At 41.1% G+C, this 24057-nt stretch overlaps 1 protein-coding gene across 1 annotated transcript in view; it reads left to right on the top strand.

The window, feature by feature from the left end:
• The window catches only part of LOC126062684 (uncharacterized), a 247882-nt gene extending 224047 nt beyond the window's left edge, over window positions 1–23835 (top strand). The window contains exons 15-16 of the mRNA XM_049860442.1: window positions 8858–9012; window positions 23606–23835. Of these exons, the coding sequence (XP_049716399.1) occupies window positions 8858–9012; window positions 23606–23675 (225 nt within the window). The 3' untranslated portion in view covers window positions 23676–23835. The remainder of the gene's footprint in view (window positions 1–8857; window positions 9013–23605) is intronic.
• Window positions 23836–24057: the final 222 nt, after the last annotated feature.

Below are 24057 nucleotides of genomic sequence, written 5' to 3'. Positions count from 1 at the left end.
GCAACCACTGTGTCAATCCGTCTTATTGAGGGTCTTCCTCTTTCTCGCTGACCCTCTACTTTACCAAGTATGATGTCCTTCTCCAGAGACTGAGCCCTCCTGATAACATGTCCAAAGTATGTGAGACATAGCCTCACTGTCCTTACTTCAAAGGAGCATTCTAGTTAAACTTTTTCCAAGACAAATTTGTTCATTCTTTTGGCAATCCATGGTATATTCCATATTCTTGGCCAACACCACAATTCTTTGGTTTTCCTTACTCATCCTCCAGCTTTCACATGCATAGGAGGTGATTAAAATACCGTGGCTTGGGTCAGGTGCACCTTAGTCTTCAAGGTGACATCTTTGCTTTTCAAAACTTTAAAAGAGGTCTCTTGTAGCAGATTTGCCCAATGAAATGTGTCTTTTGATTTCTTGACTGCTGCTTCCATGAGTGTTGACTCTGAATCCAAGTAAAATGAAATCCTTCAGTCTTTTCCCTGTTTATCATGATGTTGTTTATTAGTCTAGTTGTGAGGGTTTTGGCTTTCTTTATGATGAGTTGTAATCCATACTGAAGGCTGTGGTCTTTGATCTTCATTAGTAAGTGTTTGAAGTCCTCTTCACTTTCAGCAAGCAAAGTTGTGTCATCTGCATAACGCAGGTTGTTAATGAGTCTTCCTCCAGTCCTGATGCCCCGTTCTTCTTCATATAGACTAGCTTTTCGAATTATTTGCTCAGCATACAGATTGTATACGTATGGTGAAAGGGTACAACCCTGATGAACACCTTTCCAGACGTTAAACCACACAGTGTTCCCTTGTTCTGTTCCAGCGACTGCCTCTTGATCTATGTACAGGTTCCTCATGAGCACAATTAAGTGTTCTGGAATTCCCATTCTTTGCAGTGTTATCCATAATTTGTTATGATCCACACAGTTGAATGCCTCTGCATAGTCAATAAAACACAGACAAACGTCTTTCTTGTATTCTCTGCTTTCAGCCAGGATCCACCTGACATCAGCAATGATATTCCTAGTTCCGTGTCCTCTTCTGGATCTGGCATGAATTTCTGGCAGTTCACTGTCGATATGCTGCTGCAGCTGCTTTTGAATGATCTTCAGCAAAATTTTACTTGTGTATGATATTAATGATATTGTTCAATAATTTCCATATTCGGTGGGATCACTGCTCTTGCAAATAGGCATAAATATAGATCTCTTCCAGTCGGTTGGCCAGGTAGCCGTCTTCCAAATTCCTTGGCACAGGGGAGTGAGTACTTCCAGTGTTGCATCCATTTGTTGAGACATCTCAGTTGGTATTCCATTAATTCCTGGAGCCTTGTTTTTCACCAATGCCTTCAGTGCAGCTTGGACTTCTTCCTTCAGTACCATTGGTTCCTGCTTATGTGATACCTCCTGAAATGGTTGAATGCCAACCAATTCTTTTTGGTATAGTGACTCTGTGGATTCCTTCCATCTTCTTCCGGTGCTTCCTGAGTTGTTTAACATTTTCCCCATAGAATCCTTCAATACTGCAACTTGAGGCTTGTATTTTTTCTTTAGTTCTTTCAGCTTGACAAATGCTAAGCGTGTTCTTCCATTTGGTTTTCCATCTTCAGGTCTTTGCACATGTCATCATAATACTTTACTTTGTCTTCTTGAACCGCCCTTTGAAATCGTCAGTTCAGCTCTTTTACTTCATCATTTCTTCCTTTCACCTTAGATACTTGATATTCAAGAGCAAGTTTCAGATCTCTTCTGACAGCTATTTTGGTGTTTTCTTTCTTTTCATCTTTCTAATGGCCTCTTGTTTTCTTCATGTATGATGCCCTTGATGTCGTTCCACAACTCATCTGGTCTTTAGTCATTAGTGTTCAACACATCCAATCTGTTCTTGAAATGGTCTCTAAATTCAGATGGGATATACTCAGGGTCATACTTTGGCTCTTGTGGACTGTTCTAATTTTCTTTGGTTTCAGCTTGAACTTGCATATGAGCAACTGATGGTCTGTTCTGCATTCGGCCCCTGGCCTTGTTCTGACTGATGATATTGAGCTTTTCCATCATCTCTTTCCACAGATGTAGTCAATTTGATTCCTGTGTATTCCATCTGGTGAGGTCCATGTGTATAGCCACTGTTTATGTTGATGAACCCCCACGCATCTGTCAGTTTTGTCGTACTGTGGGGGGTTGAGAGTTGTTGTGATGCTGGAAGCTATGCCACCGGTATTCAAATACCAGCAGGGTCACCCATAGTGGACAGGTTTTAGCTGGGCTTATAGATTTAAGACAGACTAGGAAGAAGGAACCAGCAGTCTACTTCTGAAAAGACTTAGCCAGCAAAAGCCTGATAAATAGCAATGGAACATTGTCTGATATAGTGCCAGAAGATGAGCCCCTCGGGTTGGAAGACACTCAAAAGACAACTGGGGAAGAGCTGCCTCCTCAAAGTAGAGTCAACGTTAATGACACGAATGGAGTCAAGCTTTTGAGACGTTCTTTTGCTGATGTTGCACAACTCAAAACGAGAAGAAACAGCTGCACACATCCATTAATAATCAGACTGTGGAAAGTACAAAGTATGAATCTAGGAAAACTGGAGTTGTCGAAAATAAAACGGCACAGATAAACATCAATATCCTAGGCATTAGTGAGCTAAAATGGACTACTATTGGTCATTTTGAATCAGACAATTATATGGTTTACTGTGCTGGAAACAACAACTTGAAGAGGAATGGCGTTTCATTCATTGTCAAAAAGCACATTTCAAGATCTATCCTGAAGTACAACATTGTCAGTGATAGGATAATATCCATACACCTACAAGGAAGACTAATTAGTATGACTATTATTCATATTTACACACCAACGACTAAGGCCAAAGATGGAGAAGCTGAAGATTTTTACCAACTTCTGCAGTCTAAAATTGACTGAACATTAAATCAGGATGCACTGATAATTATTGGTGATTGGCACGTGAGAGTTGGAAACAAAGAAGAAGGATCGGTAGTTGGAAAATATGGCCTTGGTGATAGAAACAGTGCTGGAGATCGCGTAATTGAATTTTGCAAGACCAAAGACTTCTTCATTGCAAGTACCTTTTTTTCATCAACATAAGCAGTGACTATACACATGGACCTCACCAGATAGAATATACAGGAATCAAATTGACTACATCTGTGGATGGAAAAGCTTAGTATCATCAGTCAGAACAAGGCCAGGGGCCGACTGTGGGTCAGGCCATCAATTACTCATATAAAAGTTCAAGTTGGAACTGAAGAAAATTAAAACAGTCCATGAGAGCCAAAATACGATATTGAGTATATCCCATCTGAATTTAGGGACCATCTCAAGAAGAGATTGGACGTGTTGAACACTTGTGACCAAAGACCAGATGAGTTGTGGAATGACATCAAGGACATCATACTGAAGAAAGCAAGAGGTCGTTAAAAAGAGGAGAGAAACAAATGACCTAAATGGATGTCAGAAGAGACTCTGAAACTTGCTTTCAAACATCAAGCAGCTAAAACAAAAGGAAAAAATGATAAAGTAGAAGAGCTGAACAGATGATTTCAAAGGGTGGCTGGAGAAGACAAAGTAAAGTATTATGGCAACATGTGCAAAGACCTGGAGATCGAAAACAAAAAGGGAAGAACACGCTTAACATTTCTCAAGCTGAAATATCTAAAGAAAAAATTCAAGCCTTGAGTTGCAATATTGAAGGATTCTATGGGGAAAATATTAAATGACACAGGAAGCATCAAAGAAGATGGAAGAAATCCGTAGAGTAACTATAGCAAAAAGGACCTGTCAGTGTTCAGCCATTTCAGGAGGTAGCATATGATCAGGAATCAATGGTACTGAAGGAAGAAGTCCAAGTTGCACTGACGGCATTGGTGAAAAACCAGGCTCTGGGAATTGATGAAATACCAATTAAGATATTTCAACAAACTGATGTAGAGCTGAAAGTGCTCACTCTTCTATGCCAATAAATTTAGAAGACAGCTACCTGGCCAACCAACTGAAGACAATCAATATTTATGCCTATTCCCAAGAAAGATGACCCAACCAAATGTGGAAATTATTGAACGATATCATTAATATCACACGCAAGTAAAATTTTGCTGAAGATCATGCAAAAGCAGTTGTAGCATTATATCGACAGGGAACTGCCAGAAATTCAGGCTGGATATAGAAGAGGATGTGGAACCAAGGATATCATTACTGAAGTCAGATGGATCCTGGCTGAAAGCAGAGAATGCCAGAAAGATGTTTTCCTGTGTTTTATTAACTATGCTAAGGCATCGACTGTGTAGATCATAACAAATTATGGATAACATTGCAAAGAATGGGAATTCCAGAATACATAATTGTGCTCATGACGAACCTGTACATAGGTCAAGAGGCAGCCGTTGGAACAGAACAAGGGGATACTGAACGGTTTAAAGCCAGGAAAAGTGTGTGTCAGTGTTGTGTCCTTTCACCATACCTATTCAATCTGTATGTCGAGCAAATAATCCGAGAAGCTGGACTATATGAAGAAGAACAGGGCTTCAGAACTGGAGGAAGACTCATTAAAAAACCTACATTGTGTAGCTGGCACAACCTTGTTTGCTGAAAGTGAAGAGGACTTCAAACACTGATGAAGATCAAAGACCACAGCCATCAGGATGGATTACACTCAACATAAAGGAAATCAAAATCCTCACAACTGGACCAATAAGCAACATCATGATAAACAGAGAAAAGATCGAGGTTGTCAAGGATTTTTTTTTACTTGGACTCACAATCAGCACTCATGGAAGCAGCAGTCAAGAAATCACAAGACCCATTGCATTGGGCAAATCTGCTGCAAAAGACCCCCTTTAAAGTGTTGAAAAGCAAAGATATCACATTGAGGGTTAAGGTGCACCTGACAGTCACCTCCTATGCATGTGAAAGCTGGACAATGAATAAGAAAAGCCGAAGAAGAATAGTTGTTCTCGTTGTTTGGTGCCATTGAGTTGGTTCTGACTCATAGTGACCCTAGGTATAACAGAACAAAATAGTGCCAAGTCCTGCACCATCCCCACAATCATTATGCTTAAGCTCATTGTTGTAGCAACTGTGTCAATCCTCTTTTTCATTGACCCTGCACTTCACCAAGCATGACATCCTTCTCCAAGGACTGATCTCTCCTGACAACATGTCCAAAGTATGTAAGATGTAGTCTCACCATCCTTGCTTTTAAGGTGCATTCTGGTTGTACTTCTTCCAAGACAGATTTCTTTTTTCCTTTGGCAGTCCATATTCAGTATTCTTTGCCAGCATCACAATTCAAATGCTCCAGTTCTTCTTCTGTCTTCCTTATTCATGTCCAGATTTCATATGAAAGAACTGATGCCTTTGAATTGTGATGTTGGTGAAGAATATTGAATATACCATGGACTGCCAAAAGAACAAACAAATCTGTCTTGGAAGAAGTACAACCTGAAAGCTCCTTAGAAGAAAGGGTGGTGAGACTCCGTCTCACATACTTTGGACATGTTATCAAGAGGAATCAGTGCCTGGAGAAGGGCATCATGTTTGACAAAGTAGAGGGTCAGAAAAAAGAAGAAGACCCTCAATAAGATGGATTGACACAATGGCTGAAACAATGGGCTCAAGCATAGCAATAATTGTGAGGATGGCGCAGCACCAGGCAATGTATCGTTGTGTCGTGCATGGGGTCTCTACATGTCGGAGCCAACTTGATGGCACCTAACAACAACAACAACAAGTGTTGGTAAAAGAAGGTATTTGCAGTGAAGAAGTCTTTGGTCTCGCAAAATTCAATCATGCGATCTCCAGCATCATTTCTATCAGCGAGGCCATGTTTTCCAACTACTGATCCTTCTTCTTTATTTCCAACTTTCCAGTGTCAATCACCAGTGATTATCAATGCATCCTGATTGCATGTTTGATCAATTTCAGACTGCAGAAGTTGGTAAAAATCTTCAATGTCTTCATCTTTGACCTTAGTGGTTGGTGTATAAATTTGAATGATAGTCATACTAAGTGGTCTTCCTTGTAAGTGTATGGATATTATCCTATCACTGACTGCGTTGTACTTCAGGATGCATCTTGAAATGTTCTTTTTGACGATGAATGCAACACCATTCCTCCTCAAGTTGTTGTTTCCTGCAGAGGAGACCATATAATTGCCCAATTCAGAATGACCAATACCAGTCCATTTCAGCTCACTAATACCTAGGCTATCAATGTTGATGTTTCAATTTTAATGACTTCCAATTTTCCTAGATTCATACTTTGTACATTCCACATTCTGATTATTAATGGATGTTTGCAGTTGTTTCTTCTCATTTTGAGACATGCCACATCAGCAAAGGAAGGTCCTGAAAGCTTGACTCCATCTAATCATTAAGGCTTACTCTACTTTGAGGAAGCAGCTTTTTCCCAGTCGTCTTTTGAGTGCCTTCCAACCTGGGGGGCTCGTTTTCCAGCACCATATCAAATAATGTACCACTAATATTCATCAGGTTTTTGCTGGATAAATATTTTCAGAAGCTGACTGCTGGTTCCTTCTTCCTAGTCTGTCTTAGTCTGAAAGTTCAGCTAAAACATGTCTGACATGGGTGACCCTGCTGGTATTTGAATACCAGTGGCATAGCTTCCAGCATCATAGCAACACGCAAGCCTCCACAGTATGACAAACTGACAGACACATGGGAGATGTACATAATAGACCTGGTTTAATTGCCTTCAAAACTAAAATTACTTTAAGATACAAGAAAAACCCATAAAGCTAATTCAGGCAATATATCTGGATCTTGATGAAGTATCTTAGTTTGGGTTTGCCCCAAAGCAGATCATGAGATGAAGACTTGAGTGCAGATAATTTACCTAGTAAGCACCTAGGAAGTAAGCCAAGCCAAGCCCATTGCTGTTGAGTCGATTCAGACTCATAGCGACCCTATAGGACAGAGTAGAACTGCCCATAGAGTTTCCAAGGAGCGCCTGGTGGATTTGAACTGCTGACCCTTTGGTTAGTAGCAGTAGCACTTAACCACTATACCACCAGGGTTTAAAGGACTGGGTAAAGTAAGGTGGGAAAGGGAGAAAAGCCAATATAGGGATATTAAAGAGCTGGTTACTACTAGGGTTCCTTCTTGCGAGGGACCTTCAGAAGAACCTTGAAGAACATCCCTTAGAATTATTTGCCCGGGAGAAGCCCTCAGGCAAAGAAGCAGTGAGACACAAGGAATTAAGACACAAAGCTGATGGCATGCCTAAACTATGAACCAGAGCACTAGATGAACCCCCAAATGGGCCCTGGGACATGAAGTGGGGCATCAAGCACATCCGCTGTAACAGGTGATGTACCTCATAGTATGTGCTTTGTAAAGGCACACTGGTAATGCAAGATAGTGACAATGAGACCATCAAGCACACCCAATAAGCTGCACAAACCATCCTGATGTGATTTACAGAAGCATCATTATTGGGCTAGTAATGGCCTTGGAAGGAGACCTAGTGGTGCAGTGGTTAAGTGCTCAACTGTGAACCTAAAGGTTGGTAGTTTGGACCCACCAGCTGCTCTGGGAGAGAAAGATGTGGCAGTCTGCTTCTGTAAGTTTACAGCCTTGGAAAGCCTGTAGAGTAGTCCTACTCTGTCCTATAGGGTTGCTATGAGTCAGGTTTGAGTCACTGGTAATGGGTTTGAATGGCCTTGTTCTGGTCTAAACAAGAGAAGATTGCCATTGACAATGTGGAACCAACAGTGAGACCTAGGCAGTATATCTTCAAATGCTGAATTGAAATTGAATATGGTAACAATGCAGCAGCAATGAAGAAAACCCATCCCATATAGAAAATACGAACAATACTTTTTTTTTTTTTTCAAATAAATATTTGCATTTTTACCATGAGGGTAGGTAACTGTCAAGTGTCATTTTGGGGAACCTCTCAGATTTCATTATATTTGTGACGCTTTGCTCAGGTGGTTTTTCTAAACAACAGAGTCCCTAGGCGGTGCAGAAGGTTAAGGTTAAGGCTTATATGATAACTGAAAGGTCGGAGGCTGGAGTCCAGCCAGAGGGACCTTGGAAGAAAGACACAGCGATCCACCTCAAAAAATCGGCCGTTGGAAACCCTGTGAGGCAGTCCTACCCTGACACATATGGGGCCTCTGTGGGTTACAGCTGATTGAACGATAAAAAAAGAATTCTCCCCAACAATGGAAGCAATTTGTGAAGCCGTTCTTTTTGCTGCAATGTGCTAGCGTTTGCTTTAGACTCTGAGTCTCTTCAGAAATGCCAGTCAGTTTTTTGACAAACTGATTCTGTTTGGGAACGGAGATTCCAGGATGCTCTTTCACAACAAACCTAAGAATGTGCTGGGTGATGTTTACAGAGGAAGGTTCAGAAGAGAAGTTACTGAAGAAAAGAAGGAAGGTAGGAGGGAAAGAAGGGAGAGAAAGAGGAAAGCTGTTCCACATGCCGCAGAGAAGAGCAGCATCTGCCAGGTCACGTGGCCGCAGCCTGACCCCCTCACACACCGCTTCACAGCTGCAGGCATTGAAACGAGAGAGAAGCCACGGACTGGAGGCCTTCGTACTAGGCTCTGTTCATTTATTACGTTGGATGCTACTAAAAATGGAGTAAATGAAACTGACAGGGAGAAAAAATATAGCCAGAAACATATTTTTAAAGATTAAAAAAAAAAGTTATTTTCTTATTTTTCTTTCCTTAAGCCCGTTTTGGTTGCTAACTGTAGTGACATGATCTCTTACAAAAACTTGTGCTGCTCCAGCAGTCCGTGGGCTGCCATTATTGCCTGTGTCTGTCACTGCTGGAGCCTAGTTATTTCTGTGGGGCTTTTCTCTGTTTCTTGCACCAGACTGATATGTTTCAAGTGGAAGCAGTGTCTCTTGGAAAACTGCAGAAGGTGCTGTTGCGCTGTGAGGCCCATGATAAATCGCAGCACTGGTACTGCGAGAAGGTCATTGTCAGAGAGCCTGGAGCCACATTGGAGTCTGTCTTCACCTGTGAAAGGTAGTTCTGGGCACTGTGGGACTTCATCAGAGTGTGCTGCACTGTGGATAATGCTGTGTGGGTTTTTGGTGCATTGATTTGTGTCATTACACGGTATTCCATATCATGCACCATGCTCTCATTTATTGTTTAATTAAGTAATCTGTTGCTAAGCATTGTAAAGAAGCCTTATCTTATAATTTCTTATTATTGCAATGTGCTATGTTTCACAAAATGGTCAAAAGTTTAATAGTGGAAATTATTAGATAAATAGGATATTTGTTTAAATATGGGTTTCGTTACATTATTAAAATTTTAGTGTTACAGCAATTTCATAAAGGACTTAAGAGAGGAGAATCTCAGAGACAAGCACTTTCAGAACACAACAGAGGAAAGACAAAGCTTAAAATCTAGATAACTTGAGTTTTCCCTGTAGCCCCATAAGGGTAAGTCCCAGGAAAACTGGGTCCTCCAGAGGAGCACCTCTCTCCATTTCTGACCAGGCCCTATGCCTTTATGTTTGAGCCGCGGTCGCTTCCACACCCCGTTGTTGAAATCTTGTCTTCAGAATTCCAGACCTCCTTGCTTAAGAAAATGGCACCCTTTTTCACAGGAAGGAGCCTTCTCTCTAGATCCTTGCTGAGTCCTGCCATGGCAGGTAATACTGCCAGCTTGGGCTAGATGGGCATTTATGCTCATCGTTACTGGGTCTCTCAGTCACAGGGAGGAGGATGGGCCTCAGACCCTTGAATGGGACTGAATAAACGCAGATTTTTACATTAAAATTCGATCTACCATGGACGTAGGCATGAGAAAACTTGGGCTGTATTTTGAATCTTCAGTACTGGGGACTGCCTTACTGTCTTCTTTCCAAATAGATAATAAAGAGATGATACATATGTGTGTGTGTATGTGTATACACGTGTGTGTGTGTGTGTGTGTGTGTACGTATGCGAAACCAGTGGGCACTGGAAATTCAAGGGTCTGGAATTGGAGATGCTAAGACAATTGCAACTTTAGTAACTAAGCAAAAACTAGAGAAAAATAAGGTGGCAATTCAATGAAAAATAGTAAAAATGCAAATACAAATGATGATTGGAGACAAAATTATAGTAGGCTCTTCCTTTCTTTTGCCTTATTAGCCATGAAATTTATTAAATTCTTTTTTCAGAGTGCCTCCTTCATTCACCTCCTCTATTCTCTCTATTGGAGCCCTGGCGGCTCAGTGGTTAAGAGCTACTGCTGCTGACCAAAGGGCTGGGAGTTCGAATCCACAAGCTGCTCCTTGGAAACCCTATGGGTTGCTATGAGTCGGAATTGACTCGATGGTAATGGGTTTCTTATCTCTACTGTACCCTGATAAATGCCCTTGTTTCATCAAGTCTCATTATTGCAATAGTCTTCTAATTGTTTTCTAAAGGTCTAATTGTCTTCTGATTCTTTTTTCTCCAGGCTATCTTGCCCACCACTTCCAAGCCAATCAGATTATGACACTTGCTAGCATCGTTCTGACTTCAGCACATCTTTTCTTCTCTTATTTTTCCTTTGCTCTATTTTAGTCTTTAGTATTTTATTGTATAGTTTTGCCCTAAAACTTCTTAAGAAACATTGTGGGGAAAAATAATGTTTCTAAAGTAATATTTTAATCATATTAATTTCTTTTTTGAAAATCTTTAATAATTTCCTTGTCTAAAAATAAAAAAAATCAACTTCATGATGTTACCAGTCAAAGCTTTATTCCTTCTGACATTTTGTTTTCCCTCCAAATTGTTTTCATAACTTCCCTCTTGGAAGATCTCGGTTAAATTAGATTGTTTGTTACTGCCTGAACAAGTTCTGCCCCATGGAGTGTGCTATTCTGTACCCAGAAATGCCCTTCCTTACTGCACTGTCCTCATCAAAATCCTTTAATCCTTCAAGTTCTAGTTCAAATTCTGCCTCTAAAACAAAACAAAACAAATTCAGTGCCTTTGAGTAGATTCTGACTCATAGCGACTCTATAGGACGGAGTAGAACTGCCCCATAGGGTTTCCAAACAACGGCTGGTGGATTCAAACTACTGACCTTTCAGTTTGCTGCCCAGCTCTTAACTAGTGCACCACCAGGCCTCAGTTTTGCCTCTAGCATGAGCTAATTGGTTCAACTAGAAACAGCTTCTCTTTTCTCTCAACACTTACACAGAACATCACCTGATAGGCATCGCCATGTAAGAGTGCCTTGTAGTTCTTAAAAGGATGAGCAGAGCTCTCACTGCTCCTCCTCGACCTGCATGGCTTCCCAACCTGCTCCACCACACATGGGCATCTTAATGGCCTGTTGGCAACTGTTTTCTATTCTCCAAATCAGAAGAGCTAAGGAGTGATTCATCTAAGACTTTCTTTCTATGTTCTGATATGTTGTTGTTGCTGTCGTTAGGTGCCACTGAGTTGATTCTAACTCTAATCCTGTTCCATCCTCCTGACCCTTTACCAAGCATGATGCCTTTCTCCAGGGACTGGTCCCTCCTGATAACATGTCCAAAGTATGTGAGACCAGGTATCACCATCCTCACTTCAAGAGGAGCTTTCTGGCTGTACTTCTTCCAGGACATGCATATGAGGCAATTGAACATACCCTGGCTTGGGTCGGGCCCACCTTAGTCCTCAAAGTGACATCTTTGCTTTTTAACACTTTAAAGAGATCTTTTACTACAGATTTTCCCAGTGCAATGCGTTGTTTGATTTCTTGACTGCTGCTTCCATGTATGTTGATTGTAGAGCCAAATAAAATGAAATCCTTGACAACTTCCATATTTTATCCCTTTATCATGATGTTGCTTATTGGTCCAGTTGTAAGGATTTTTGTTTTCTTTATGTTAAGGTGTAATCCATACTGAAGGCTGTGGTCTTTGCTCTTCAAAAGTAAGTGCTTCAAGTCCTGTTCACTTTCAGCAAGGAAGGTTGTGTCATCTGCGTATCACAGGTTCTTAATGAGCCTTCTTCAATTCTGATGCCACATTCTTCTTCATATAGTTCAGTTTTTCAAATTCTTAGCTCAGCATACAGATTGAATATGTACCATAAAAGAATACAACCCCAAGGCACCTTTTCTGACTTTAAACCACGCAGTATTCCATTGTTCTGTTCAAACGACTGCCTCTTGTTCTATGTATAGGTTCCTCATGAGTACAATTAATCGTCCTGGAATTCCCATTCTTCCCACTGTTATTCATAATTTGTTATGACCCACACAGTTGAACGCCTTTGCATAGTCAATAAAACACAGGTAAACATCTTTCTGGTGTTCTCTGTGTCTTAGTTATCTAGTGCTGCTATAACAGCAATACCACAAGTGGATGGCTTTAACAAAGAGGAATTTATTCTTTCACAGTCTAGGAAGCTAGAAGTCCAAATTTGGTGTGGCACCTCCAGGGGAAGGCTTTCTGTCTCTGTCAGCTCTGGAGGGAGGTCCTTGTCATCAATCTTACCCAACCAAGGAGCTTCTCAGTGCAGGGACCCCTGGTCCAACGGACACTCTATTCTCCTGGTTCTTGTTTCTTGGTAGTTTGAAGTCCCCACATCTCTCTGCTGGCTTCTCTCTTTTATATCTCAAAAAAGATTGACTTAAAATACAACCTAATCTTGTAGATTGAGTCCTGTCTCATTAACATAACTGCATCTCATCCTGACTCATTAACATCATAGAGAGAGGATTCACAACACATAGGAAAATCACATCAGATGACAAAATGGTGGACAGTCACACAATACTGGGAAACGTGGCCTAACCAAGTTGACTTACATTGTAAAGGGACACAGTTCAGCCAAGATCCATCTGACATCAGCAGTGAGATCCCTTGTTCCACATCCTCTTCTGAATTCTGCTTGAACTTTTGGCAGTTCCCTGTCTACATACTACTACAATCTCTTGAATGATCTTCAGCAAAATTTTATTTGTATCTGATATTAATGATATTGTTGGATAATTTCTACATTCTGCTTGACCAGTTTTCTTTTGAATGGCTACAAATATGGATCTCTTTTTTTTCTAGTCAGTTGGCCAGGTAGTTGTCTTCCAAATTTCTTAGCATAGACGAGTGAGCATTTCCAGCCTCGCATCTGTTTGTTGAGACATCTCAACTGGTATTTCATTAATTCTTGGAGCCTTGTTTTTTGCCAATGCCTTTAGTGCAGCTTGGACTTCTTCCTTCAGTCCCATCCATTCGTGATCATATGCTACCTCCTGAAATTGTTGAACATCACCAATTCTTTTTGGTACAGTGACTATGTGTATTCCTTCCATCTTCTTTTAATGCTTCCTGCAACATTTTGCCCCAAAACCAAACCTGTTGCTGTCAAGTTGATTCCGACTCATAGTGACCATATAGGACAGAGTAGAACTGCCCCATAGGGTTTCTAAGGAGCAGCTGGTGGATTCCAGTTATCGACCTTTTGGTAAATCCTTCAATATTGCAACTCAAGGCTTGAGTTTCTTCTTCAGTTCTTTCATATATATAGTTCTTTTACATATATAGTTCTGGTATAGTTTGTTGAATTAATTTAGTTGATTTCTTTTAAATAGGAAATCTTCTGAGAATAATTTAGTTTCATGAATCACTAGTGCACACCCCTGCACATACATACCAGGCCACGGGTTCCATCACCTCCACTGTTACCACATTGCTGCCACCCATCACCTCCTGACTACCTCACGTTTTTACTATGCCAAAATGGACTAATGTAGAAGGAAAAGACATAAGTGATGCCTTAATTTTAGTTTCAGTGAATTATATTAGAAAAATTTAAATTACGAAGTATTTAAGCCATCAAAAATAGTACAGCTACTCTTCACTTATCGACTATCTCATTTTCCAACATTTCTCTTTTATGTCAATAGTAAAAAATCTGTTCAACTATTTTTCATGTTAAAGACACACGTTTGGCAATAACAAACATCGAGGTGTGAGGTGAGAGTAATGCTGGCTGTGATGGTTAAGGTTATGTGTCAGCTTGGCTGGACCCTGATTCTCAGTGGTTTGGCAGTTATGTAATTTTGTGTTCTGATCTGGTCATCCTCCATTTTCACATAATGCTGGTTTTCACATAAGGGCCTGGTCTTTGGAACTTAATCATGTCTATAAGTGAGAAGTGGGTGTATAATACATGCACTGTCCAGATTTAATAAATTTTAGCATTTGATGCTGTGGACATAGTACATGCTGAAAAATTGGCACCCAGTGCTCACTCATACAATACTCTGATAAAGATTAAAAATCATTTCTTTTCAATCTGGAGATGGAGGGGTGGGTGTGGGGAAAGGGAGAAAGAGAGAGAGAAAGAGATTGAAGCAAGTCAGTAGTGGAGCCAGGAATAGAGCTCAGATTCAGAAGCTTATTTTCTGCAACAGAAAAAGAAGACTCTAAAGCCACTGTTACTTCTGTGGTGCCAGAGACTTCCCTGTATGTCAAAAGTCAAGGCAAGGACAGCTTCATATAGGGCAGATGTGCTTGTGGCAGGACTCTCTGTGGGGCAAAGAGACATGCTGCCTCAGAGACAGCAGACTATCTGCACTGTTTTCTCCCCTCTCTGAGCCTGTGGGAGTCAGGTGCAGGACACTAGGTGCCCAGGCACACTGACAAGGGATAAGTAGTCTGGGACCTGGGCACAGAAACATACAGGCTACACGGCACAAGACTGGAAGAGGAGGTGGGGGAAGAAAGTTCTGGGCATGCTTTTTGTACCTCCCTCAAAGGAATAGTATTTATAGCACAGGTGAGTTAGGACAAAGAGAAGACCACCAAGTGCTGGTCCTTTTCTGAGCTGAGGAGAAGACACGGTTCTGCTGAAGTCTGGAGCCTGGGACAAGCACGTGAGCTCTGTGCACCAAGGGGGTCTCCTGCAGGCTGCACCCTTTTTTCTCTTTGTTCCCTCTTCAACTGAACATCCATATTCTTAAGGTTATTATTATTATTATTTCTGAAGGTTTTCTCTGCATCTTGGTACATTTAATATAGATGGGAGTATACACCACTGAATTTCTACTGTTTACATATAACGTTTGAATATTTGAGGATTGTTGTATTTGAATCAGGCAAACATTCGAGTGATTTTATGAATTAAAGAAAACATTCCTGTTTATCATATGACTAGATCTCACAACATACTACATACCATAAGGTTTGTTAGCATAGGAATCTCTAGACTTTTCTGTCAATGTTACCACACTTGTAGTACTACTGTGTGTGTGTGTGTGTGTGTGTAAACTTTAACAGCAAACTCACTAAGAAGTTAGTGTCTGTCCTTTAATAGAGTAATGTCATTTAAGACAGATATTTGCTACTCCGCTTGATCTCAGAGGATCTAGATTAGCTGAGACTCAGCCTGAAGGAGGTGCTGAGGGCCTCACTGTCTCCTGACTGCAGGAATGGAATTAGCATGAGCTTGCAGGAAGCAAGCTATTTGAAATAAAGCCCTACCTATGGCAGTTCCGAATAGGAGAATTTATAGACTCAGGAATTGAAAAGTTAGATGGAAATAAATGATCTAAAAAACTAACAACTTGTCAAGGCAGAGCAGCATGACCAGCACTGTCCTCTCAAATGCAAACCACAGTCAGAAAAATGGAGTGACCTGAGTGTATTAAGAAGCTGAGGAATAAGGACAAGAGGCTGCACAGTGTCCCTGAGCGTTGATATGCAACTAACACTTTCAAAGTGTTCCAACCTCATTTCTATTCAGCAATCTTTACTTTTTTTTTTTTTTGAAGAAAGGTTGAGATCATTTTCTTTGTGTAAAAATGGAAGGAAGGAGGCTTTAAAAGGCTTTTACTGTGGATAGAAAAGACTATCAGAAAGTTCTGGATATTTCTGGTGGGTAGAATTCGCCTCCACTCCAATCCATCTTCGCCATTTCACAATCCTCAACACCTTTTGTTAAACGGAAAAATAATAATTGTGGGCACAGACTTGAGCAGGGGGTGCCAAGGAGGCCTTCCTCACACCTTTGGGATCACACTCCACTGAAAAGCATTGGACTTGAAGCCAGCCTGGCCACACTCAGGGCCACACTAGGCTAAGTGTGGCAGACCCGGGTCCTCTGGTCAGCTTCGGGGTGTTTTCAGTGGGTGCTGGCTGCCTGTTCTGCCCACACCCTGATGCTCCCCTGGTTCCTGGGGTGAAGTTGGCCCTCACCAGGAAATATGCTGGTGAATTAACACAGGGCGTCGTCTCCACCAGGAAGCCTCTCCTGAAGCCTCAGGTTGGGCAATTGTCCCTTCCCTGTATACTTTTAACTCCCTGTTTATCATTTTAAGTTATATTTGAGTATTTATGTGTCTTCCTATCTCTTCCGACTCCCAGTATACTTTTATATATTCCTACTTTCAGACCCTATCATGGCTCCTGGAACACTGAATAGGTTAAAATCAAATGTGTATTAAATTGAAATGAAGGGCATGCATTAATCAAGACACCATAAGCCCTAAGGGAAATCATATTAAATGAGGGATTTGGAATTAGAACACAAAATCTAAAAGGTTTAAATATGTTTTAATCCCGCTAAGATATGTGTAAACAAAATTATCAGTAAAAATCTTATTAAAGTTTTAATGATGACAATGGCAAGTAGTGATTCTTAGAATTAGCACGGGAATTTTTTTAACTACTTGAATGCCCCACTGGTGTAGATTTTTAAGCAAAACAAGGTTAACTTTTCTTGGGTATCTCAATCTTGAAAAACTGAAGTTTCTATTTGACCTGCATGGTGGGACTCCCTTGCCTTGCTGTCTGTGTGGGGTGAGGGTGGGGGCACCTTCTGCTGCACCATCACCTGCCTTGCTGTCTGTGTGGGGTGAAGGTGGGGGCACCTTCTGCTGCACCATCACCTGCCTTGCTGTCTCTGCAGGGCAGGGGCATCTTCTGCTGCACCATCACCTGCCTTGCTGTCTCTGCAGGGCAGGGGGCATCTTCTGCTGCACCATCACCTGCCTTGCTGTCTCTGCAGGGCAGGGGACATCTTCTGCTGCACCATCACCTGCCTTTCTGTCTCTGCAGGGCAGGGGACATCTTCTGCTGCACCATCACTTGCCTTGCTGTCTGTACCGGGGCGGTGGGGAGCGTCTTCTCCTGCACCATCACCAGGCTGTCAAGCAGTGTCAGGGTCGTATATTGAGGAGAGGGGTTCTTAAGCAGAAGCAAGGCAATAGTTACCCCTCCAGCATTCCATCATTATTATCCACAAAACTTGTCTCTTTCTTAACTGCATTGTGCCAGTTCTGGAGCTTATTCCAAGAAAATCACATGCCAGGACCCATGCTTGTAGGAGGTTGTAAATAAAGACCTTCATGGTGTCCATAAAACAAGCCTGTAGCAGAACATAGTAGGTACTCAAGAAATGTGTGCTAGGTTAGTGAATTTGTGCTAAATTAGTGAATCTGTGGATAATCATAAACTAAGTGAAGTCTACGTCTATCATGTGTGGAGAGGGCCAGGAGAAGAAACAGGGGAAGGCCCTGTTTAAACAGCACCCTTCTTTTACATAACTAGAGTTGGCAAGGGAACTTTTACACTCAGGCCATTTATGTGTGAAGGTGTTAATTGGTGGTGACAGGTTTAAAGTGAATTTACCCCTTATTATTATTATTATTTTTTAAACCCACCTATCCAGGCTTCTCTCTCATCATAAGTTCATGTGAGTCAGAGTGTTCTGATTACTGCTTTGACTGCTCTATCCATATTGTAATCATACCCATCTTGTCTTTGTTGATTGAGTGCCGCCAGTTGGCCCCTACCACCATGGGCTCCAATCCGCCTCATTGTGGCTAGGCGTCTTAATTTAGTTAAGGAAGTTCCCACTGTCAAATCTGACTTACCTAAAATAACAATCACAGCAGTCCTTAAGGATGCTGAGAATCCTTTCACAAATTCATTCCTCACAGTTTTGGTAAAAGGTGTGTCTTCTGGGCACTTCATGTGTGGACCTGTGGATCTAACCTGATAAGTCCACTCTAACGTGCTAATTTCCCTAAGCCTGTGGATACTTTCTTCTACAGTATAACAAGACAGGTCTAGCATTTCAACTTGATTTAGTGTGGGCCACGGTGTAATCCATACTTCAGTGAACAAACCAAATAAACTATTAGATCTTTTCCTAACCTCTCAAGCTGAAAAACTGAACGAAGCATTTGTGCTTAGTGATCCCATATCTATAAAGTCAGATTGATCCAACTTTATGTTACTTGCACCATTATCCCACACCCTTAATAGTCATTCCCATACATATTCCCCATGTTTCTATTTTTGCATATTAGAAAAGTTAAGCAGTTCTTTTGGGGTGCAGGGTACCTCCCCCTGGGTCACTTTGTACTTTACCTTGTGGTGTTCACTGACAGTTAAGTCTAATTATAGGTCTAGAAACCAAAATGGATGGTGGGGATGTGTTCTGAGAACATTCGTCAATGTCTTGTAAGACATCTACCCAGATGATGTACCAGGGAATGACTCAGACAAAGGCTCTTCAGATATAGCTGGGTTAATTTCATCAGATGGGGGTGGAGGGAGTAATGGTTGCACTGGGGACAGTGGCTTAGCAGACAGAGATGGAGTAATCTCTTCAGAAGGGAATGAGATGGCTGATTCTGTTGTCAGGAGTAATTCAAGGAAATTTAGGGGCTCAGTGTCTCCAGTTTCCTGATTATCTACCCATATATCCCCCACCCCAAGTTTCAGGATTCCATTTCTTCCCAGTCAATGCCCTTACTTTAACTTCAGACACCACTTGAAGTTGGGAATTCAGTTGGCATTGTAATTCAGCTACTTTTACAATAAGACTCTGGAACTGGTTTTCTGCAATATCAGCTCTGTTGCTACAAGAAATAAAGATTTCTTTCAAAGCACAAGTGGAAACTTTGTGGCTGTTGATGAGGCATTCGAGCTGTGACTGAATCCCTGAGTTCATCTCTTTCTTTCACCATTTTGTCTAGTGAAAGTAGGACGAGCCAACCAGCTTCCTTGTACTTCTCATTCTGACAAAATTTTAGAAAGGTATCATACACACAACCACTCAGAGCCTCGCCTCTCACCAATACTTGAGCTATTGGCATTGATATTTTGAGTTTTTCTATTGCCACCATGGATTAGCAGTACCCTTTTTACTACAGAAGTAGAGTCATCAACATGTTTAAAACTAACCAGACTGGAGAACCAATTTAGAAAACTCATCATTACAATTTTGTTTCTCTAGAACCATTCTCAGTACCAACTGTCTTAGGGTGGGTTCCCTAGAGAAGCAAAATCAGTGAAGTATATAAATATATATGGAGAGATTTACATCAAGGAAATGGCTCACATGGTTATAAGAGTCTGGAAAGTCCCAAGTACATAGGTCAGTCTTGAGACTTCTCCTGACTCACGTAGCTGCAGGGGCTGGTGAACCCAAGACTGTCAGATCAGACAGCAGGCCTCTGCCTCACAGGGTGTGGAGGCTGACGAATCCCAAATCGGCAAGAAGCTGCTAGCTCAAGTCCCAGAACCAGAGGCCAGATGAACAGCAGCCAGCTGCAAGATCCATAGTGAACAAAAGCCAATAAGCTTTTCCAGAAAGTCTGCCTGTACTGGATGCAGGCCACACTCCCAAAGAAAGTTCTTTTCAACTGATTGGCTGCTCATAACACATCTCATCATGGATGTGATAACATTGTATCAGAACTCATCATTACATATCTACCAAAGTGTGTCATAACTGCCAAAACACTGAGAATCATGGCACAGCCAAGTTGACACACAATCTTAACCATCACTCTGTAGCATCCTGAGGTGTCTCATTAAAATTGTTTATGTATTTTATTTTTTTCAAAATACTTCAGCCTGTGGACAAATGGTTTCATTTTCTATTTCTGGGAAATAATGAATAATATATGGATAAAGAAGGGTGTTGAAATTTTGATGTAGTACAGAAATGTAAAATACTATTTTTATAGGGAAAAAGAATAAAAAAAATTATCATGAGACAGTGAGCAATCATTTAACTTTACTGATTTTTTTTTTCCTGAAAAAGGCCACTGTTAATCATTTCTTGCTATTCTGAGCATGTATTTGTGCTGCTGCAGAATTCTCTCTCTTCTTTGTCAGTTTGAGCCATTCCTAGGTATGAAAGTGACAAGTAATGATGGTGAGGAACTGACAGAATGAGGTACAGGGATGAGTCTTACTAATTTTTCGGGGTGGGGGTGGAGACTTAGAACCTTCTTACAAGCATTTAGTATTTTTCTGCAGTTTGGATGTGAATGAGGGATCGCCATATCTAAACTGTATCTCATACAACATCTAATCTGAATCATCCTTGTCTGTTTACCTTTTTATGCTCCTTCTCCACTGAAACACCTCACATGTTTGAAAACAGAATTACCCAAACACATTACGTGGTTATCTACTCTAATCATAAAAGATTTAGGGAAAATATTCTCTAATTTTCTGTGGTCATCTGTGTTTGTGTTTCCCACTAGCCCAGGAGAGGGAAAGCCTGGGTGATCTGGGGCTCTCAGGTTTGCTTCTGCTGGTGTGGCACGTGTGCAGTGTTCTGGGAGAGCAAGCTCCTCTGCATGCTTTTCATTCCCTTCCTTTAAAATCTCACTGCTCCTCTCAAGCCTGACTGCTCCAAATCTCCCACCTGCTCACTGGCTTTGGCGGAATTTTCTTGTCCTAATGCAAAAATATCCCATGATGCTCAGCTACTAGCCTTGACTAGTTCTCTTAGTTTCTTTTGAAGCACATTCTGAGGCAGAAATTAGAGGATGGGCTTGGACACCTGCCTAAGGCAGGTATGTAAAGGCACAGGTACAGAAGGCAATATGTTTGTGTGCCACAAGTAATGCTTATCCACAGCACCTACAGCCTATCCTGTTCTATTGATAACGGTTCGTGGGTAAGGATCTGATGGCAATATAAAACTATTTTTTAAAAATTCTGGGGAAATTATGGCCACCAGAGGGAATTAACTGTGAACAGGCTTGACAATTTCAAGTGTTTAAGAAACCTGAGCCTAGAGCAATCTAGAGAGAGTAATTTCAAGTAGGCACCAAGGACTCAGAAGTCTTTGGTCCTTCCAGGGGCATTACGTTGCTTTTGTCCAGGATCTTCTGAAAAAAGAAAAATCACAACACAGAGTTTTCAGAAATGGACCGGACAATATTAGTATGTTTTTTTTAGTTCAATTGGTCAATCAATAAACTCTAAGTTATTCTCTAGGGATGGTTTGGTTGCAAAGGTGAGAAATTCATTAAAGTTTGGTTCATGAAGGGCAACTTTGCAGATGACTCTCATGGAACACAATTTAAGAGATAAAGCTAGACATCACACACTAGGAAGTGGCGAGAGAGGTGTGCACTCTTTAGACCTTCAAGGTATCTCTTCACCGAAAGTTGGCTCCCTTCTTCTCTATGTATAACAATTTCTTCTGGAAGGCTCTTCTCTCTCATATCTTTGCCTTGCAGCTGGCTTGGATGCCATAGTGCCAATTCGCCTTAATAATACAGGCACTGCAAAGCCCCATTGTGTGATAAAAAACTGTATCTCTTAGGTCAAACTCTTAAGACAGAAAACCTGATTGACTAAGTTGGGTCAGGTGTCCATTCCCACTCCAATCATCGAAGATGAGTGGCAGGTCCTCAGGTACAGACATTACTATCCAAAGCCACCTTTCTATGTGGTTAAGTCAGTTCCAAAACTCAGCCTTCGAGTTTCTTGGCATTCTCAGGTCCAGTGGCATCCCCTTAAACCTCATGGTGTCCCCCTTGTCTTTTTCCAGCAGCCTCTAGTGTTTCCATCACATAGAATTGCAGGTTCCTTCATATCTCGGCACCTTTGCCAATGCCATTTTCTCTCTCCATCAGGTCCTTCTCGAACCCCTTGTCTGCCTGTCAAACATCCAACCTTCATCCTAAGCAACATCTCTTTGTTGTTGCATTTCCTTATTTCTGCCATTCAGAGCTGGTCAGTATCCTTTTTTGCACCTGTAATATCTGAAAATATTTTTTACATCACTCACAACACTTATTACACTTATATCGTTACCATCTCCATTTCCTTCTTTTACACTGAAGATCCCTTCCAGTCAGGCTCCTTGTCTCAATTTTTCTTTTATATCCTCAGCACTTAGTAAAGTGTCTGGCATATGGAAGGCCCTTTCTTAATGTGTACTGAAAAGACGGATGGATGGATGGATGGATGGATGGATGGATGGATGGATGGATGGATGGATGGATGGATGGATGGATGGATGGATGGATGGATGGATGGATGGATGGATGGATGGATGGATGGATGGATGGATGGATGGATGGATGGATGGATGGATGGATGGATGGATGGATGGATGGATGGATGGATGGATGGATGGATGGGTGGATGGAGGGATGGATGGATGGAGGAATGGAGGGAGGGAGGGAGGGATGGATGGATGTATGGATGGAGGAATGGAGGGAGGGAGGGAGGGAGGGGTGGGTATTTTAAACATATGGATGGATGGAAGGAAGCACTTCGAATGTGCTATAATAATAACTAACAGTTAAACATTTTTACATCAATATTCATTTTAGCTTTACAACTGCTCTGTGGCTTAGGTAAGGCAGGCAACTTAGTCAAGAAAAATAAGCTTCAAGAGGGTAAGATGACAAAGTTGGCAAGTGGTAAAGTTGATTTTCTGAGTCCAGTCTTGGCTTTTTCTGTAACAGGGAGCTTCTAACACAGAAGTCTGGTTTGTCTGGGGGGAGCTGCCAGAATGAGCACATATCCTAAGAATATTTTTCAAAAGTGATAGTAGTTTCACCAGGTTTTAAGGTAATATCATTCTTTGGGGGGACACAAAGGAAAAGATATTAGAGGAAGCCACTGGAAACAAGAGAGAGTGACCCATAGACAAGGTACAGGCAGTCCCTGACTTAACGCCAGAGTTCCATTCTGATGACTCCATTGTAAGTTGATTCTGACATAAGTTGAATACCTCATTTTCTTTTTTTAGTTTTCAATATTATTGCCTTTTATTATCAGTATATTTTATAAATCAAATTTTTTTACCTTTGGGAACTGGAAACATTACATATAAACTTACAGATATATTTTACACATTGTATGTAGTACATGTTACTAACAACAAGATGTACAAAACAAACAGACAGTCATTCAGTACAGCGTGTCATAACTTGAATATGCCATAAGTTGGGGACTACCTGCATTAAAAAAGATGCTGGAATTTATTCCTCCGTGCCAAGGTTTTTATCAGACCAGTGGGGCAGGCCCACTTCCTTGTCTAAGCCCAGGTCTCAGGCCCAGAGTCTTAGGGTCTGTCCTTGACTTTGTTCCAACAGGGTGTGGAGAGTGCTCCACGCTGCATGTACAAATGCTAGTGATTGAGGGCTGATAGACTTGGAAAGAAGATAGCAGGTTTTAGCAATTTATATATTTTATTCCTCAAACCATAATATGATACCATTTTTATTATGATTGTGTGTATGTAATAGATTGGGTTGGGTTCAGCTTTATAAAAAGCTGTTTTTATAATTACCTTTTATTGTGCAAAATTAGTGCAGAATCAAACCTACTGTAAAATAAAAACAAAAATTTTTTTTTCTTTCTTTTCTTCAGGTGGCTTCCCTTCATGTCTCAGGGCATAATTCATTCAGAAATTGAACTTCACCTTCAAGGTGAGGATTAACAAACCTTCAGTAGAAGAAAATACAAGATGATTTTGTTACAGTTTGGCATCATGGAGCCTTCCTCAGCTGCCCCGAATGTCCACTTTGATGCTCTCCCTGTTACATCGGATTTACAGTTATTCCTCACAGTGAAAACGAAAACATACGTAAAGATGTGTCTTTGCAGGGCTATCTGCCCTACTGTAAGTTAAAAATCAACCTAAGAATTTGCTATCATTAAAAAGTTAAAGTCACACTTTTTTCCCACTTATAATGTCAGCAGAACAGATCTATTATTAACTGCACTTCACTTTTATTTTTGCAGAAATGCAAATAAATCATCAAACTTAAAATATAAGAGGAAGCAAATGGTAAATGTTGTTGCCTCTTTTCATCTTCTAA

This window comes from Elephas maximus, chromosome 19 (genome assembly GCF_024166365.1).
Source record: "Elephas maximus indicus isolate mEleMax1 chromosome 19, mEleMax1 primary haplotype, whole genome shotgun sequence".
NCBI classification, from domain to species: domain Eukaryota; kingdom Metazoa; phylum Chordata; class Mammalia; order Proboscidea; family Elephantidae; genus Elephas; species Elephas maximus.
This window is presented reverse-complemented; position numbering and strand designations above follow the sequence as displayed.